Source organism: Mustela lutreola, chromosome 3, assembly GCF_030435805.1.
Source record: "Mustela lutreola isolate mMusLut2 chromosome 3, mMusLut2.pri, whole genome shotgun sequence".
Lineage (NCBI taxonomy): Eukaryota > Metazoa > Chordata > Mammalia > Carnivora > Mustelidae > Mustela > Mustela lutreola.
Window position 1 is genome coordinate 38882378 of NC_081292.1, and position 19252 is coordinate 38901629.

Below are 19252 nucleotides of genomic sequence, written 5' to 3' on the forward strand. Positions count from 1 at the left end.
GATGACTTTGGTTTTTACTCTGAGTAAGCAGGGAGTCCCTGAAAGGTTCTGAACACAGGGATGGAGAACAGACCACAGAGAGCAAGTATGATAGTAGAAAACCAGTTAGAAGGCTACAGTCATCCCAGTGAGGAACAAATGGTGTGGGACAGGGGTGGGTCGGGGAGACAGCGGAGGCATGTTCTGGGTCTTCTGGGCTAACCGTGTTTCCCAAGAAGATAAGTTGAAGTCCTCACCCTGGTACCTGTGAATGTGATCTTCTTTGGAAATAGGGTCTTTGCTGATACAATGGAGTGGCAATGAGGTCCTATGGGTGGGCCGTAACCCAATATGGATGGTGTCCTTCTAGGGAGAGGAGAATGCTACAGGAAGACACGGACACACAGGCGGAACACCCCACGAGGATGGCGGCTGGAGTGATATGGCCGCAGGCTGAGGAATACCAAGGGTCAACAGTCACTGCCAGAACCAAGGAGGATTTCCCCTCCAGGTTCCAGGGGGAGCATGGCCCTGCCAGCCCCTCAGCTTTAGACTTCTAGCCCAGAACTAGGAGGCAATACCTTTCTGTTGAGTTCAGTCACCCAGTTTGGGGTCTGTTGAGATGGCGGCCCTAGGAAGCCAATACACCAGGTATAAGTTGAGGTGGGGACCGTGGGGGGTCCTGCTGGAATAGAAGTGGGAAGGAGCAAAAGAGAGGGAGGAAGGTTGACTTGGGGGATCTGGCGTGAGGCTGGAGCTGCTGTCATCCAATGGGGGGAGGCACAGTGGGTTTTGTGGGAAAAGATCAGGAGTTCCATTTGGGGCACTAGATAGTTATCAATATTCTCATCCTAATATAATTGTAAATAGGAAGACAGATATAATTTGGTGAGAAAAGTAGATCTAAAAATGGAATATTTACAAGGATTACACCCAGGTGAAATAGAGCTTCTAGGTATGTCTAAAGCCTAGAAATCAGAAATAAAAATTCTTGCAGTGTTTAGGTGGTAGCATTATGGATGATTTGTTTTTCCTTTTAAAAATATTTCCTTGGGATGCCTGGGTGGCTCAGTTGGCTAAGCGGCTGCCTTCGGCTCAGGTCATGATCCCAGCGTCCTGGGATCGAGTCCTACATCGGGCTCCTTGCTCGGCAGGGAGCCTGCTTCTCCCTCTGCCTCTGCCTCCCATTCTGTCTGCCTGCGCTCGCTCTCTCACCCTCTCTCTCTCTGACAAATAAATAAATAAAATGTTTAAAATAAATAAATAAATAAATAGAAAATAAAAATGTTTCCTGTGGGGCCTGGGTGGCTCAGCTGGGTAAGCATCTGATTCTTGGTTTGGCTCAGGTTGTGTTCCCAGGGTCATCAGATGAAGCCCCAAGTCCAGCTCTGCCTGCACTCAGTACAGAGTCTGCTTAAGTTTCTCTCTCTCTCCCTTGGCCCCTCCCCCCTTTCCAAATAAATAAATAAATAAATAAATTCTAAAAAAGCATTTCCCAAATAGTAAATTTTTGGTATTTTAGAATGTTGCATTTTGTTTTTTTAAAAAAACTTTTGTAATGAAATTATGTATATTTTTTAAAAAAGCATTTCCCTCTATAATATTTTAGGATATTCCAGTATCAAAACCTTGGAAATAATAAAAAGGAAATAGGGTCCACAATTACTACGTGTGTGATTTACAAACCAAAACCTCTCCCTGGGAGGATAATGGCATACTTAACATAGCAATCAAAATATGCAAAGGAAAAATCTACAGACTCTTAAAGGCTGTGTTGTGCTTATCCTTTTACTTCCAGGCTTCGTTCATTAAGTCTAAAATATCATTTTTGTGACTCTGCCTCCCTAAAGAGTTCTAACAGCACCTAATATTTGAGGGTTTAATACACAAGTCATTGTGGGAACAGGACATTCACATAGTTGCAGGATCTGCGTGTCATGGGACCTAAGCCAGTTGCTAGAGTTGAGTCATACCATAAATAGTGATCTAGCACCAGATTCTTCTAAAAGCTAATGTCTCATTATTTAAGAACCATTGTAACATTGCGCAAATAGTCGCGGAAACAGAGGACCCTGAGACCAAGCCCTGGCATGGATCCCGGTTTGCAGGTCACAGGAGCAGGCCATGCTGTGGCCCACACTGACCTGTGTTGGCACTGGTCACCTCCCACCTCCGACCTCCCCATGCTAGGCCTCATCTGCCTTCTTAAAAATTTCCCAACCACTGACAAGGGGCACCTGCTTGTCAGCTTGACCCACCTTAGGCCACTTTTTAGTGTCCCCACCGAAGAGAAGAGTTGCTCCTCTGATTTCCAGGTTCCAGGATGGTGATAATACCACAATGATGAATGGAATGCTATCTATATCTAAAGTCAGAAACTCAAATTCTCCCTCTCTCCTGAAACTTCCTCTTACATGCCATGAGGTATAATTTCTGAGTCCAGCCAGCTCTGTCCCTGAGAGAGACACCAGAGTATGCTGGCTCCTTATTAGAGTGAGGACAAATTGGAGGCTTTGCTTAGGCCTAAAATCTAGGCCCTATACTCCAAACTTGCATTTTTCCAGAATGCTCTAGAACATTCAGTGTTGGATCAGGTGGTTAACAGAGTTGTACAGAAGAAGCTCTTTCTTTTTTTTTAAATATATATATATTTTTATATATATATATATATATATATTTTTTTTTTTTAAAGATTTTGTTTATTTATTTGACAGAGAGGAAGATCACAAGTAGGCAGAGAGGCAGGCAGAGAGAGAAGAGGAAGCAGGCTCCATGCTGAGCAGAGAGCCCGATGTGGGGCTCGATCCCAGGACCCTGAGATCATGACCTGAGCCGAAGGCAGAGGCTTAACCCACTGAGCCACCCAGGTGCCCCCAGAAGAAGCTCTTTCAACTGACCTCCACTTCCCCAATGCCTGATCAATCAATGCTTTTCATTCCCTCTGGGAATATGGGACCTGATGCCCAGAGCATACAAAATGCTCCAGGCTTTTGGAACACCTGTGCTGCTGAACAGCTGTGGCTGAGCTGTGTGGTTATAAAGCAGCTGTGGTGGAACACCTGCGCTCCAGAACACCTGGGTTCTGGTGTTCTGTTATTGACTGACTGCATGCTTGTAAAGTTTTGGTTCTCAAAACGTGGTTGTGAACCAGCTGCAAAAATCATCATTTGAGACCGTGTCAGTCATGCAAATTCTCAGATCCCACTACAGACTCAGTGAATCAGAAACTGGGTATAGGACCCAAGAATCTGTGTTTTAACAAGCCCTCCAGATGATTCTCATGCATGTTAAAATTTAAGAACCACTGCCAAAAAGAGCCAAAGTTGGTTTTGTTCCCAAACCTATATATGCCATTTATATATGTTATTGTAAATAATTATAAATACTATAAAAACCAATTAAACATAGGCATTAAAACAAATTGAGCTTTTTAAAAAAACAACTGAATTGAAAGCTTTGGAAAGAACTAATTAAAGCAATTTGCTAACCAAAATTGCGTGGAAGCGGGCATGGATAAAACATGTAAAAGATTGGGAAATTTTCATGAAAATTTACAAGGATTCTGCCCTTAGACTAGTTTACAGAAGTCTTCCAATTCTTGCTTCAATTTAAGGAAACCAAAGTTGAAAATCGTGGACAGTACATTATGGACATGATTTATGTAAGAAAAAAAATTTTAATCATAGATTTTAGAAATGGACTTCAAATTAGTACTTTTTAAAAGTGTAATTAAAGGTAATTTTTATTAAAAGGACATTTATGTGTTTTCAATAAAAACAAAAAGGTTAGGATAGGTTTGGATATGTGGTTTTTTTATGATTCCACTCTTTGAAAGACACTTTCTACCAATCGGCCAACCACAGGCTCAAGCTCATGGCTTCTCCTGGACTTTGATTCTCTCGCTGGTTTTGGTTTTTGTGCGCTCAGCAATCTAGGGAACTGAAGGGGGGAGGGGAGGTTGGCAAGGCGGGAGTCAAGCATTCCTGGGCTTCAAGACCCTGGCCTGTAAAACCCCAGAGTGTCCAATCCCTGCCTTGGCTTGAGAGCCACTCACTGGCTTTCTGCCAGGCTGCTGGGGGACAGCAGAAGAGGCCATTACAACATCAGATGTAGAGGAGCCCACTTCAAGAATGTGAACCTCAAAGCTTTTTAAGACCAAGAGAGTTCCAGTCCATTCAACTCTGACACCCTTTGTCACATGCTTTGGGTTCTTGGCCTAATTTCCTTCGTTGCAAAACTGTACTTGTAAAAAGAGAGGCCAAGTTCAGGGGCAGATATATGGAGGTGCTCCATGTGTGTAGCTCAGAGATGCTCCTTGTTCCAAGTCTTCATCTCCTTCAAAAAAACCTTTTCTCAGTTGTTTTGCCTGACATTTCCATACAATCTCCTTTGCCTGCAGGACGTGTCATTCCCTAATTGTAGGGAATCTGGCTCTCCAGATCACAAAGGGTTAAAATCACAGGGTTAGAAGTGGTCTCCCTACATTCAGGCTCTGTGTCCAAGGATAAATGATACTTTGGTGCAAGGTAATGGAGCCCAAGATGGAGGGTCTCCGGTTTACAACCCGGTCACATTCCAAAGATTTCTCAGGAGGCATCAGTCTGCAAGGGGATGGCATCAGTAGAAATAGGATATTTCAAAGAGGAACATTTGGGTTTTAAAGTTTGTTGACGACAGAGTAAAAAAAAAACAAATTCATCGTTGGAGAAATGGTAGACGCATTTGACTTGCTGAGTATACAGGAGACACCCACATAGAGTCAGGGTCCTAAAAGCTCTCTGCTGAGGGCCCAGCTGGGTTTCTATATGCAGGAGTCTGAAACTCGGAGAGTTTCTTATTGATTTGGGAACAACAGGGAAGCATTCTGGGCTGAATAGTCTTTCCCACACTAAATACAGATGTTTAAGTCCTAAACCCAGTCAGGATATAACTGTAGTTGGAGGTAGGACCTTTAAAGAAGTGATTCAATGAGGATGAAGCCATTTGGGTGAACCCTACTCCAGTCTGACAAGGGTCCTTATAAGAAGAGGATATCTGGACACTCAAAGAGGCACCAGGTAAGTGTGTATCCAGAAGAAAGACCACACGCAGAGGCAGGAAGGGACCGACCTTCTACGAGTCAAGGAGAAAGACCTCAAAAGAAACCAACCCTGGTGACACCTTGACCTTGGAGTCCTGGCTTCCAGAATGAGAAAATGTTAAAGCCACTCACTCTGTGGCTTTGTTATGATCCTAGCAAACCAGTATGGAGAGAAATCCAATACTTAACAGGTTGGAATTGGGGGAGGTCACACATCAAACATGGGTGGTTAGCTGATGGTCTAAAAAGCTGACGTTTCCATATAAAAATGGATCGTCCCATCCCTTGTCCCCAACTCAACTACCAATCATCAATGAAGGTGACTGGTAGAGCAGAATCCAGGGGGAAAGCTCTGAAGGTAGCAGTAATGCCCCGCTAAAGCCCCATGGCTATGTGCCACCATTGTTCTGAGTACGTGCCTCAATCTGATTCTGTAAACGTAGCATACATCTGACATGCTGTTAAATGGAAGCATTCGAAAGAAGACAAAAGTTAATAAAGGTTATAGAAATTCAGGGGTGCCTGGGTGCCTCAGTCGGTTAAACATCTGACTCTTGCTTTCATCTCAGATCATGATCTCTGGGTCGTGAGAGCAATCCCTGCATTGGGCTCACGTCAACACAGAGTCTGTTTAAGATTCTCTCTCTCCCAGAGCACCTGTTTGGCTCAGTGGGTTAAAGCCTCTGCCTTTGGCTCTGGTGATGATCCCAGGGTCCTGGGATTGAGCCCCACATCGGGCTCTCTGCTCAGCAAGAAGCCTGCTTCCTCCTCTCTCTCTCTCTCTGCCTGCCTCACTGCCTACTTGGGATCTCTGTTAAATAAATAAAGATCTTTTTAATAAATAAATAAATAAAGTGTTAAAAAAAAAAGATTCTCTCTCTCCCTCTCCCCCCTCTCTGCACACCTCCCCTCCCACACACTCGTTCTCTCGTTCTCTCACTCGCTCTATAAATAAGTAAAATATTTAAATAAAGAGGATACAGAAATTCAAATTCAGCTAGTGTTTATCAGTTGCCTCTGTATCAAACAATATAATGCCAGTAAAATTTTAACAAATGTCTTACATATATCCACTTGTTGAACCCGCACAACATTCCTTTGAGGTACAAAAGATTTGAGGTACAAATTATTGTTATCCTCAATTTACAGATGAAGTCACTGAAACAGAGACAGATTAAGAGACTTATAAAATGTGGTAACATGGGGCGCCTGGGTGGCTCAGTGGTTTGGGCTGCTGTCTTCGGCTCGGGTCATGATCTCAGGGTCCTGGGATCGAGCCCCGCATCGGGCTCCCTGCTCCGCAGGAAGCCTGCTTCCCTATCTCTCTCTCTTTCTGCCTGCATCTCTGCCTACTTGTGACCTCTGTCCTTCAAATAAATAAATAAAATCTTTAAAAAAAAAAAAAAATAAAATGTGGTAACAATAGTACCTACCCCATAGAGTTGTTACAACTATACACCAATTATGACTTTGTAACATTCAATAAATGTGGCTTAGGTTTTTATCACCCTGCATCTTTATTTAGATAAAACTGAATTTGGGGGTTAAGAAATACCTTAATGCCATTCATTTGTTCTACAACCACTTACTGAGCAATGACTGTACAACAGGCATTGTGTTAAACCCTGGATAGTCATGACAAGCAAATACTACACATAAGACATCTTAGAAGAAAGGCAGAAAGGAGAAGCCAAGCTTTTAGCAAAGATTACTTCCAGGAAGTGAACCTGAAGAGGAATGGCTTTCAGAGTTTGACTTTATACACATTTATTCTGACAATTTCTTTAATATGCAAAAGCTGACTTTGGAACTGCAAAAGCCATAGAAGGAACAAGGCTTTTTAAAATATATGACGGCTTGAGATTGTGATCAATCACTCAGCCTCCGTCGATGTACTGAAACACACAAGTCTACTCTGTGAAAGATGAAAATGACACTCATTGGCCTCTCCCCAAGAGTTTGCAATCTGCTTAGGCAGATAAGATGCAAACTGGACTAGAGTTACCCCCAAAGACAAGACAGTTGGTAAATACCAGAAGAACAAGTACAGCAGAAAAGTAGAGGGAACTCAATTAAAGCAAAAGGAGAACCTAGGCTGGGAATCCATCCTCGATCACCTGAATGTGGAATAAATTCAGTACTGTCCAGACTGAAATGAGCAATTAGGGACATGGGACTCCAACACTAGAATTTAATGTTCGTCTAACTCAACAATGGAAATTCTGTCTTGAAAAGTCCTGAGGATGGCTAAGAATTGGATTTTCATGCAGGTCACAGTCATAACTCTGGGATGAGTCAAAGTGCTAGACCCACAGCTTTGAAGGTTTGGTCCTTTCACCTGTAGCTGGATGTAATGAATTTCGACCACACGTCTCTAAATAGATAACTTAGAGTTGCCGGCCCCGCTGTCTCACCACCTCCCCTCCCCCTGAAATCGGCCCTCTGTTCCACCTCTCTTGGTCATTCTCAGTGGGTTTCTGGCCATCGTTGTGTCCCTAATGGCCAACAGAGTGTCTGGCAGAGAGTTTGGAAATATTTGCTGAGATGAATCTGTGACTCAACCCAATGGCTTTTTCTCTAAGTTCTGTTCCCTTTGGCCTTGCTGGAGGATGACATTGATATTGACCTGGCCTAGAAATTCTCTTTCCCATCATATTTCATGACTTCTGATTCTTTTGCCCACCTCTCCCCTCCCCCACCCCCACCTTAGGCTGTTCCTTCACGGATATTTCTTCTGCCCAACTTGTCCCCCCGGCTCATTACATGTGGCTCAGGCCAGCAGGCTCGGGCTTTCACTCTCTCCTCACTCCATACTTCAGGATAGCCAGGAAATGATGACGACGACGATGATGATGATACACATTGTAATCATGATAATAATGGCCTTGTGTGTATTAGAAACTTGACTCCTTACCTTATTTAATCCCACTACAATATGGATGAGAAAAACAGAGGGTCAGACATGAAATGACCCATGACCAGTGAGCAGCCGAACTGGGATGGAAGCCCAGGTCTTACTGTACTGAAGGTCAAAATAGACACACACACAAATACGCATTTAAAGTGAAAAGTAGATGGAAATTAAAATTTACAAGAGAACGCACTGCGTGGCTTCCCAGCTGTGCTGTTGGTTCTAATCTCCTCTCATGGTGAGGTGACCTTACCTCCTTCCTCCTGACAGTTCTTGTCAGGGTCCCACCTTAACTTCAGACTCACCTTGTCTAAAACTGCTCGTTATCTGTCAGAATCAATGGAGGCTTAAACTCAGGAGCGACTTCAGACTTTTCCTCCGCCGCTTTACTCACAGTGTCACCTCACGCCTTCCTCCCTCCCTCTCCATCTCTTCAGTCGTCCCTCAAACTCTGATCCTTGTCACCTCTCCTTGAGGACTGCCAGAGTCTCCTGACTGGTCTTTCCATCCCTCACCGTCTTCCTTCCGGAATCTATCCTGCAGTACACCCAGAGATTCAGTTTCCTCAAATGAGGCTTTACATTTGTCACTTCCGATTAGAAACCCTTCAGTGTCTCTCTTCCAGAGATGAAGTCCAGACTTTTCACCCTGGTTTTCGAAGCCCTGAACGCTCTGCTTGCAGCTGGTATCTTCAATTCCTTCCTCTACGTCACACCTGCAGGCGCTCTCTGCTTCAGCAGAGTGGGTCTCTTCCACTGTTTAAGCCAGGCTGGCCTTAACTGGGGTGACCCTGTAGTTTGTCACCCCAGACTAGAACTCTTTGAAAGCGAAAGGGAGGGCTGTTGAGAAATAAGCCAACAGGCGCAAGCAGGGATCATGCTGGATGAACTGGGATTTATGGTCCCCATATTCTTTTTTTTTTTTTTTTTAAGATTTTATTTATTTATTTGTCAGAGAGAGAGCAAGTGAGAGCGAGCACAGGCAGACAGAGTGGAAGGCAGAGTCAGAGGGAGAAGCAGGCTCCCCGCGGAGCAAGGAGCCCGATGTGGGACTCGGGGACGCTGGGATCATGACCTGAGCCGAAGGCAGCTGCTTAACCAACTGAGCCACCCAGGCGTCCCTGGTCCCCATATTCTTAACGTTCCCATCTACACACTGGTCATCCAGACCAGCTGCTGACAGAGAGCTTCCAGAGTCCCCGCCAGCCTTTGCTTCACTAAATTTCCTGTCTCGGTCTGACACCTGGAGTCTCCATCTTTGACAAGCCCCTTCCGACTGCTGTCCTCGAGTAAGATCACCTGCTTAGCTTTCAGTCTGGCATCCCTGTGACAGTCTCCCCCTCATCTACCTACTCTCAGGAGCAAGGGCTGCCCCTCCCAACCCAGCCTTCGAGCTTGGAGAGCTCCGCCGTGTCCACACCATTACCGCCCTTCATGTCTCCTTGGACACCTGTCCAATGGCTACCCTTCCTTCCTTTCCTAGATTTTCCCCACCCTGGCCATTAGAATGACTTTCTTCTCTGACCTTCTCTAGTTTCTCTTACTTCCGCCATTGGCTCTGCACTCAGCATAGCTCCACCAAGCAGCTCTGGACCTCTAGAGACACCAAGGTTCTCTACCACACAGGGACGACAAGGCAATTATTTGTGGCAACGCTCAGAAAACTGGGTTCCTCACCACCCTCCAGCTTCCTAAGGCCCAGGGCAGGCCTCCTGCCCCAGCCACAGCCCCTACTGCCCTTGCCCCATCTACTCCTTGTTGCCCACACAAGCTCTGGGCCTTCCCGGCTCCTTCCCTCTCATGATTAACCAAACACACTCCCCCTTCTTCTTGAAGCTTATCCACTGGCCTTATTCCCAATGGCCCAGGTTCCTTCTGACCCAACAGCCCCCAATGTTTCCACCCATTTAATTACCGATAAAGGAAAAAATATGTTAGACACAGTAAACAGCATGACCTCATTTTGTTCAACATTAACAAAATGTTTTGAATTAGATATTTTTGTAAGTTTTTATTTTATTTTTTATTTTTATTTTTTAAAAGATTTTATTTATTTATTTGACAGAGAGAGAGATCACAAGTAGGCAGAGAGGCAGGCAGAAAGAGAGGGAGAAGCAGGCCTCCCGCAGAGCAGAGAGCTCAATGCAGGGCCTCGATCCCTTGACCCTGAGATCATGACCTGAGCCAAAGGCAGAGGCTTAACCCACTGAGCCATCCAGGCGCCCTTTTGTAAGTTTTTTAAAAGATTTTATTTATTTATTTATAGCACGTGCATGAGTGGGGGGAGGGGCAGAGGGAGAGAGAGAATCTCAAGTAGATTCTACACCGAGGGGCTCGATCTCACAGCCCTGAGATGGTGACTTGAGCCAAAATCAAGTGTCAGGTGTTGAACCCACCGAACCACCCAGGTGCTCCTTGAAGTAGATATGTGTGTGGGGAAAAGTCTGGCAGAAAATACAACAAACTATTAATAGTGATTTTTCTCATCTGCTTAATCCCTTTTTTTTACATTTAAATTCAATTAGCCAACACACAATACATCATGAGTTTCAGATGTAGTGTTCAACAGTTCATCAGATGCATAAATCACCCAGGGCTCATCTGTTTAATCTGTTTATCCTCAATGAAAGTATATTACTTGCAGGATAAAAATGAGTGAAGCATGTTGACTTCTCTTTTGCCCCCATTAGTGGGTGTGGTAACTTGCTCCCTATCACTGTCACCACCCGCAGATTAAGAAAAAAATAAATAAAATCTCCAAGGCTTAGGAGACCAATTCCATTTGTGGACCTCTGATGAGGGCAGCTTTCATTCCCGTCAGCGTGTAAAAACAAGGAAACAAACCCACTCGATTCTCACCTGCGAAGAAGATGCCACTAATACTTCTGTTTTGTGGCTTTTTCCTTCTGCATCCTTAGCTAAGAATCAAAGAGTGCTGGAAAATGTAAATTCTATGTGCAATATAAGAATCGTTCACTGTGAGAAGCAAGACGTAAGGGGAAACAACAACATATCCCCCTGAAAACAATGGGATATGGACGAGAAAATGCAGGATTTAGAGTCAGTAGCTTCCCCCTCTGACGTCAGTCGAGTCCTTTCCCTTCCTTAGCCCCCAGATTTTTTGGCTTAGAGGTACTGAGTTCAGTTCATTGAACACCTACTTCTTGCCAGTCACTGTTTGCTGGAGGAAGGACGAATGAGACCATGTGAGTTTAAGGACACACTGGGAAGTGGCATTAGGGACTTGCTGGCGCGCTCTCTAAGTGCTTAGGAGAACCATTATCCTTCATTGAAGAAATCAAATGCCACCCCCAGCTCTTCTACATCCCACCAGGTCACACAAGGTGGGGTTGCCCCAGTGGGAAGCCACTCAACTGATAGCAAGCAGTTGCCTGAAATTCCAAGCACTGCCCTTGCAACTTCTTCCCAGGCTTGCCTTTGAGGCAACTGTTCCTTTCTTCTGACAATGGTGTCTTCTCACAGATAGCTGGGCTCTCATTCCTGGTGATCCCTTGGGCCCATCGCTGGCAGATCCATGCTTAGCAGGAAGGCTGCTTCCATCTTTGAGGGGCCACTCAGCAACCTCACCCACCAGCAAGGGAATCTCATGAACAACACACGAGCTGTACTGAAGTCAGGCCACCCCAGACAGCCTCCGCGTTTGCTGAAAATCCACCCAGTCCTTTTCAAGGGAGGCAGTATATAAAGGGATGCTTATATTTACATAGGTGATCATAAATCTGCCTTTTGTTGAGGACCTCGAATGAGATCATGCTAGCCTCAGCTGTAAAGGAAGTCTTCAGAGTTCAAATTCAGACTAACAACTAGACCAGAGAAAGGAGCACTTTGTTGAAATTCAAAGGAGAGTACTTGGATCTGTGGGAGGCTCCCCAGCCCCCTCACTGTGCCCAGCTTGCCCTTCCTCATTCAACAAGGCAGGGGAATACTCACCCACACATCTTTTCCCGTCCTCAGCCAGCATGAAGCCGCTGTAGCACTGGCAGACGAAGGAGCCCAGCACATTCACACAGAGCTGCTCACAGCCGTGGTCCTCCGCCGCACACAGATCCTGGACTGGGGCAGAGTCGCACCATGAGAACACAGCTCTGAAGGACATGACTCTCAGTACACCGCCAGGCAATTGTTAAAACCACTTTTAACATATTAAGCCACTGTAATCCTACCATCCAGAGGCAACCGCTGTTAACATTTTGATGCATCTCTATGTATAAATAAAAACAGAGCTTTCGAAGTGGGACTTATTCACCTCTAGGAAACGCATTGAGTAATTTCAAATTAACATCGGTTTTGTATTTGCCTCATGTTCTTGAAAGTGCTCTGAACCATTCTGGTGCCTCCTGTTAAGTCATCACAAGCAAGCATTTGCCCTCATCTGCATCAAGTACCCTTCCTGTTGTTCGAGAACAAAAATGCTTTGTCATCCCCGTCTCAGCAGCATACGTGAGATCGTCTGGCACGATCTTTGACACTCTGCAGACGGGGAAGCCAGAGAGAGAGCACTGTGAAAAGACCGTCTACTCTATCCACCCCAAACATGGCAGGTCCCAATTCTGCATCTGTCCCTTTGGAAAATATTTCCCCTCACTCCATTTGTCTACCCGAACGATCTTTGGAAATCCTCCTTAAGCTCTATTTCTTCACGCCACTGACAAAGGAAGAAAATGTGATGCCAAAGGAGGTTAGATCGAGGTAACAAAGATTACTAGGGAGAAACGGATACCTGGTTCTTAGCAGAACTCTTCAAGTCGCATATTTATTACGCGCTGAGCCCTGGCTATCCACGCAAATGCAATGTGAGAAGGCACTAGCAGGAATGCATCTACCGCAAGCAAACTAAAAATATATCAGAGGATGAAAAGGTTAAAGGCATTTTCAATCCATCACTGACTAAGTCTCTCTTTTGAAGAAACAGGCTGATGTGATGACATTATTTCTCAGCAAGGAGAATGGCTTGGTGTTTTATCTAGCTCTTCCAGTGACTTAACCATTAAAGCTGGAGAAAACCAAAGAGCATTAAAGGGATCAAATATGTTAAAAAGAGTTTTCACTGGTTAAAAGCTATCACTAATGACAGCTATGATAAAAACTCAATTAACTAGAAAGCTCGATTGTTCCCCGAATCCAATGGTTATGCTTAAATGTAATCTCCAGTGTCATTTGAGTTTTATTGTTTATTATGCTTTTAGATAAATACAAAATATTAAATTGATAAAAAGATAAAAGCTGATTTATTCTTCACTTCTATTAAATGCACTAAATCATTTTTAAAAATAAAATCTGCCTCATTATATTAAAAATGTTTATGTCTAAGATTGTACAAATAGGGGCTCTGGCTTTTAAGTGCTAAAAGATGTATTTTCATTCCCGAAGCAATGAAGTAGATGAAGAAAACTATAGATGCAAATTCTTCTATCTCTTACCAGTATATTTATAGCTTAGATTTCCAATTGGGAACTCCAACTGAGATTTCCAGTGGATTTAGACAGAAGAAAAACACCAATAACCAAAACAAAAAACAAAAACCACTTTAGCTCACGTAAAAATCACAGTGAATAATTAATAATAAAAACCTTCAGTTACAAGCCGAAGCCAGAGATCTAATAAACATCTGAATCACACGTGCACCCGAATGTTTATAGCAGCAATGTCCACAATAGCCAAACTATGGAAAAAACCTAGACGTCCATCAACAGATGAATGGATCAAGAAGATGTGGTATATACACACAATGGAATACTATGCAGCCATCAAAAGAAATGAAATCTTGCCATTTGTGACAACATGGATGGAACTAGAGCGTATCATGCTTAGCGAAATAAGTCAAGCAGAGAAAGACAACTATCATATGATCTCCCTGATATGAGGAAGTGGTGATGCAACATGGGGGCTTAAGTGGGTAGAAGAAGAATCAATGAAACAAGATGGAATTGGGAGGGAGGCAAACCATAAGTGACTCTTAATCTCACAAAACAAACTGAGGGTTGCTGGGGGGAGGGGGGTAGGGAGAAGGGGGTGGGATTATGGACATTGGGGAGGGTATGTGCTTTGGTGAGTACTGTGAAGTGTGTAAACCTGGTGATTCACAGACCTGTACCCCTGGGGATAAAAATATATGTTTATAAAAAATAAAAAATTTTTAAAAAATCTGAATCATAGGATATTCTTCATTTATTCAATAAATGAAGTACCCCTTTTGTCCCAGGCACTGGGGATATAGGGAAGAACCACAGAGACAAAGGGGTTCCTGCTGTCACCCAGCTTGTATTCTAAGGGTCAGTAATGGGAAGCTCTAGGAAGAGCATTTCTGATTAAAAGAACAGCAAATACAAAAGTCCTGAGGTAGAAAAAACTAGCCCCATGGCCAAGGGTGGATTGAAAAAGGTTGTCAGGTAAGCATTAGAGAATGCAGAAGGGCCAGGCATTCTGGGCTGAGGGAAGAGTGTGAGTAAATGTGCAGAAATGAGGAAAACGGGCCAGGCCTGGTAGCTGAATTCCATGCTGGGAATTCCAAGGGAGGTGGCAGGAGGGAAGATGGAAAGGATACCTGACGCGAGATGACAGAGGGCCAGAAGGCTGAGAAGTCAATTCCATTCAGCAGGAGACCCAGATGAAAGTGTGAGTGCTAGAGTGGCGCCCAGAGGGAGGAGGCTCCAAGCCCAGCCAACCCGAAGAGGTCTTCCTGGAAGAGGTGCCACTTGATGGAAGTCATGAGCCATGAGTGGGGGTCACCAGGGAGAGAAGGCTTGAAGGATAACGGGAACTCAGGATTCGGTGTTTCCTCTATCTCCCATAGTTTTATTACCCTTCAGTGAAATGGATCAAAAGGAGCATCTGACGGTTTCTTTAGCTCTGGTGAAACTTATCAGACTTCTAGCTGTTAAATAAAAATCACTGCTTTGTTTGGGAACAGTGGTAGTTTTTTTGAATTCCATGCTGAAATAGCTCTGGTCTGCTGGAACAGTGATAGAAAAATTAACCTCCTGATAGGAGGACCTTCAGCTGTTCTCCGGAGCCAGAGCTATCCGCCTCCCCTATCAGCAGTCACCTCTCCCCTGGGCATGTACCACAATGTCAATTACACAGGCATCCATACGCCATCTATTCATTGTGTCTCCCTCGCTAGTCTCTAAGCTCCCTCACGGGGAGGAGAAAGCACCTGCTTGAAAGCATTGTGGCTGGAAAAGGTCATTCCAGCACAGTGGAACAAATTACATCCCCAAATCCCAAGGCCATCTCTGAAGATGGGGGGCCCGAGCTCCTCCACCTGGGTATCCCTTCTCTGCTCCGGCTGCTGCTCTGCCTCCTTTGGTGTCCAGTGGGAACCCTGCCTAATGGCGGTTACAGAGGAGTGGTAGGAGCAGAGGTGCTTTTTATTCTTACTTATAATGATCTGCTTTCAAATTTTCTAACATGGGCTCTTAACAAGAGCTTTTATAATAATGAAAAAAAAAAAAAAACCAACATGTTACAAAAGAACCCCTTGGAAAGCAGCATTTTGAAAGCAATGAACCAAGGCCTTGAAGCAATCCTCTTTTTGTGCCCCCCTCCCCACAAGACTTCTCCTCACAGGGTAGGTAAGAGAAGCAATGCCCATTCCTTTCAGGATGGGGCTGGGACCCCCACGGAACAGTCTGTAAATAACTACAAGGTTTGGCTGACAGAAGCAGCAGCGCCCAACCTTAGCTACCCATTAGAACCATCTGCGGACTTTGGAAAATCGTGATACCCAGGGCACCCCCCTCCTTACCTCAAACGGGCTTGGCCAAGGAGTGGGGGGAGGGGGTAATGCAAGCAGCGGTGTTTTGTTTAAAAGCTCCCCAGAGAACTCCAGCACCCAGCCAGGATGAGAAATGTCGAACTGGATAAAAGTCCTTGCAATCATCTGAGGGGAAAGTGCCCATACCCAGGAGGCAGTCTCCCCCTTTATTAACTGAGACTGCCAGGCTCAGTTTCCTCTTTCAAATAAACCTCAGAATGAATGCTGTCTTCCCTTCCCTCTCCAAGTGGCTGAGAGGACTGCAGACACTACGTGAGGGCGCAGAGCGTGGTAGGACCAGGAGGCTTATCGCTTGCATTCCAGAAGCCCGGCCCCACAAACAGTGCGCGTGCCAGCTGGCTTCCTGTGTGTTGTACTTTCAGACTGTTTTTATAATGTGGGGGATTTATGGCCCGTAGGATCTGCACTGTCCCAAGGGAAACCACTGAGGGATTAACTTAATTAAACAAAGACTAAGGAAAAAATACAGACTAGGTTCTGACAAAACAATGTTGTTTTTCTGGCAGTGCTCACTTCTATTTGAAACAAATACAGATACTTTTTGAGGATTCCTTATGCTTTTGAAAAACAGCGCTTCTTTTTCTCACAGCCCAGGAGGGTTTCCACCCAAGGGTAATAAAATGATGGGGGATGGGAGACGCACTGAATTCTGAATTCTCATTATCCTTCCAAGCCTCCTCTACCTGGTGATCCCCATTCATGACACATGACTTCTGTCAAATAGTACCTCTTCCAGGAAGACCTCTCCTGGGTGGCTGGGCTTAAAGGTTCCTTCCTCTGGACTCCACTCCAGCACTCACAGGTTTATCCAGTGGTACTAGAAAGACCTGATCGTGTCTGCCTGCTTCACTGGAACATGAGCTGATTTTACTCACTGATTTGCCAGAGCCCGACACAATGTTCTCACGGGTGTCATTGGTGTTCTGTTTAGTGTTCATCTGCTGAAAGTACAGTGACAAAGGCCCATACTCCCTGTCTCCCAACAGGGATATTCCTAGTGTCCAAAATGCATAAAGAACTTATCAAACTCAACACCCAAAGAACAAATAATCCAATCAAGAAATGGGCAGAGGACATGGACAGACATTTCTGCAAAGAAGACATCCAGATGGCAGCAGACACATGAAAAAGTGCTCCACATCACTCGGCATCAGGGAAATACAAATCAAAACCACAATGAGATACCACCTCACACCAGTCAGAATGGCTAAAATTAACAAGTCAGGGAATGACAGATGCTGACGAGGATGTGGAGAAAGAGGAACCCTCCTACACTGTTGGTGGGAATGCAAGCTGGTGCAACTACTCCGGAAAACAGCATGGAGGTTCCTCAAAAAGTTGAAAATAGAGCTACCCTATGACCCAGCAATTGCACTACTGGGTATTTACCCTAAAGACACAAATGTAGTGATCTGAAGGGGCACGTGCACCCAAATGTTTATAGCAGCAATGTCCACAATAGCCAAACTATGGAAAGAACCTAGATGTCCATCAATAGATGAATGGATAAAGAAGATGTGCCATATATATATATATATATATATATATATATATACACACACAATGGAATACTATGCAGCCATCAAAAGAAATGAAATCTTGCCATTTGTGATGACGTGGATGAACTGGAGGGTATTTTGCTTAGCACAATAAATCAATCAGAGAAAGACAATTATCATATGATCTCCCTGATATGAGGACATTGAGTGGCAACGTGGGGAGGTGGGGGGTAGGAAAAGAATAAATGAAACAAGATGGGATCGGGAGGGAGGCAAATCATAAGAGACTCTTACTGTCACAAAACAAACTGAGGGTTGCCGGGCGGAGGAGGGTAGGGAGAGAGTGGTGGAGTTATGGACATTGGGGAGGGTATGTGCTATGGTGAGTGCTGTGAAGTGTGTAAACCTGGCGATTCACAGACCTGAACCCCTGGAGCTAATAATATATTATATGTTAAATAAATAAATAAAATTTAAAAAAAATATATATATATATATCAATTGATGTCTGTCCCATGAAGATTATACTCAAGTGGGGGCTGGCTCCTATCGACCTACATGACAGACTGTGCACGTACGTCTCTGCCCTACCCTGCATTCAGCAAGGACAGGCAGGGGCATGAAATCACCAGCACTGGCTGTATATACCCCACAGGAACCTGAGAACCTTCCCACTCAGGGCATCTTCCCCTGGAGATCTGATTCTTAAACATTTTCCAGCACACCACTGACAGAGGCCAGACATAAAATAAACAGGTAAACCATACATTATGTTAGATCTCTCTCTCTTTTTAATATTTAATTGGTTTATTTATTTGACAGAGAAAGAGAGGGAACAAACAGCATGGGAGCAGCAGGCAGAGGGAGAGGGAGAAGCAGGCTCCCCGCTGAGCAGGAAGCTCAACAGCCTGGATCCTAGGATTCCAGGATCATGACCTGAGCCTAAGGCAGATGCTTAATCTACTGAGTCACCCAGGCTCCCCACGTTAGATCTTACAAGTGCTTCAGAAAAATATTATCTGGTCAAGGGAGTTGGGAATGTGGAAGGAAGGGAACTTGTGTTTTATATGCTGTGGTCAGAAGGTGGTCTCACTCAGAAGATTCTTTTATACAAAGACTTGAGGGAGGAAACATGGAAAAGGAAGGAGCCAGGGAACTGAACCTTGGAGAAAAAAGAAAAAGGGCAGTTACGGGTCTTGTGGCGCTGGGCGAGGTGGGGGCGGGGGGGGGGATGGAGACAGAGTGAAAAGAAGATCTTCTTCGGAGCCAGATCTGCCTCCAGCTAGCTGGCTTGTGTGACCTCACATGAGTGATTTCTAGAAGACCCGATTTTCCTAGAAGTTAAATAATTAAGTGGAGAAAACATTGCAGGGCTGAGATAACGAGACGAGTTAAGCCCCTGGCAGATATATGGATACTCAGCAAATGCTAGCCTCCTTCTTCCTTAGACGGGTACAGAAAGGTCTTGGAGGCACAGGCCCAGTTCAGCATGCAGGAGAGGTGGGCTCCAGACAAGTTTCGCCCACAACACCATTACAATCAAGTGTCAATTTACAGACGCCTCTGAGAACGCCACACATGGACGTAGCTTCAGATTTCTTTAAATAACGTCGACATATCCTTGACTAAGTTTTGCTTTGTTGAATTGCTGAATTGATCTGATACAGCAAAGCAGGCAATTTTGAATTTTATAACAAAAGATCTCACCACATGCAAGCAATGTCTTGCCAGAAGGCAATCATTAGCACAGAGCTGACAGTCAGCAGAATTTACTTGCTTTTAGTTCCTTGTGAATTGTTGGGAGGGATATTAACTGCAGCTGCTTAGTCTTACCAGGTGAAATAAATCAGTGAGGATTTGATAACTCAGAGCCCCAGTGCTGTGCTCAAATCCATCCCTAGTGTTTGCCCCGGGGCTCAAAGGCATCCTAGATTTAAGTGCCTGCCTTCATTTATGATCTCGAAACCCTGACGCCGCGCCTCAGCC

General features: G+C 44.7%; 1 protein-coding gene across 5 annotated transcripts in view; it reads right to left on the reverse strand.

The window, feature by feature from the left end:
- The window catches only part of MATN2 (matrilin 2), a 134900-nt gene that overhangs the window by 52017 nt on the left and 63631 nt on the right, over positions 1–19252 (reverse strand). For all 5 annotated transcript variants that reach the window (XM_059165958.1, XM_059165959.1, XM_059165960.1 and 2 more), the window contains one exon: positions 11921–12043. In XM_059165958.1, coding sequence (XP_059021941.1) covers positions 11921–12043 — 123 coding nt within the window. The remainder of the gene's footprint in view (positions 1–11920; positions 12044–19252) is intronic.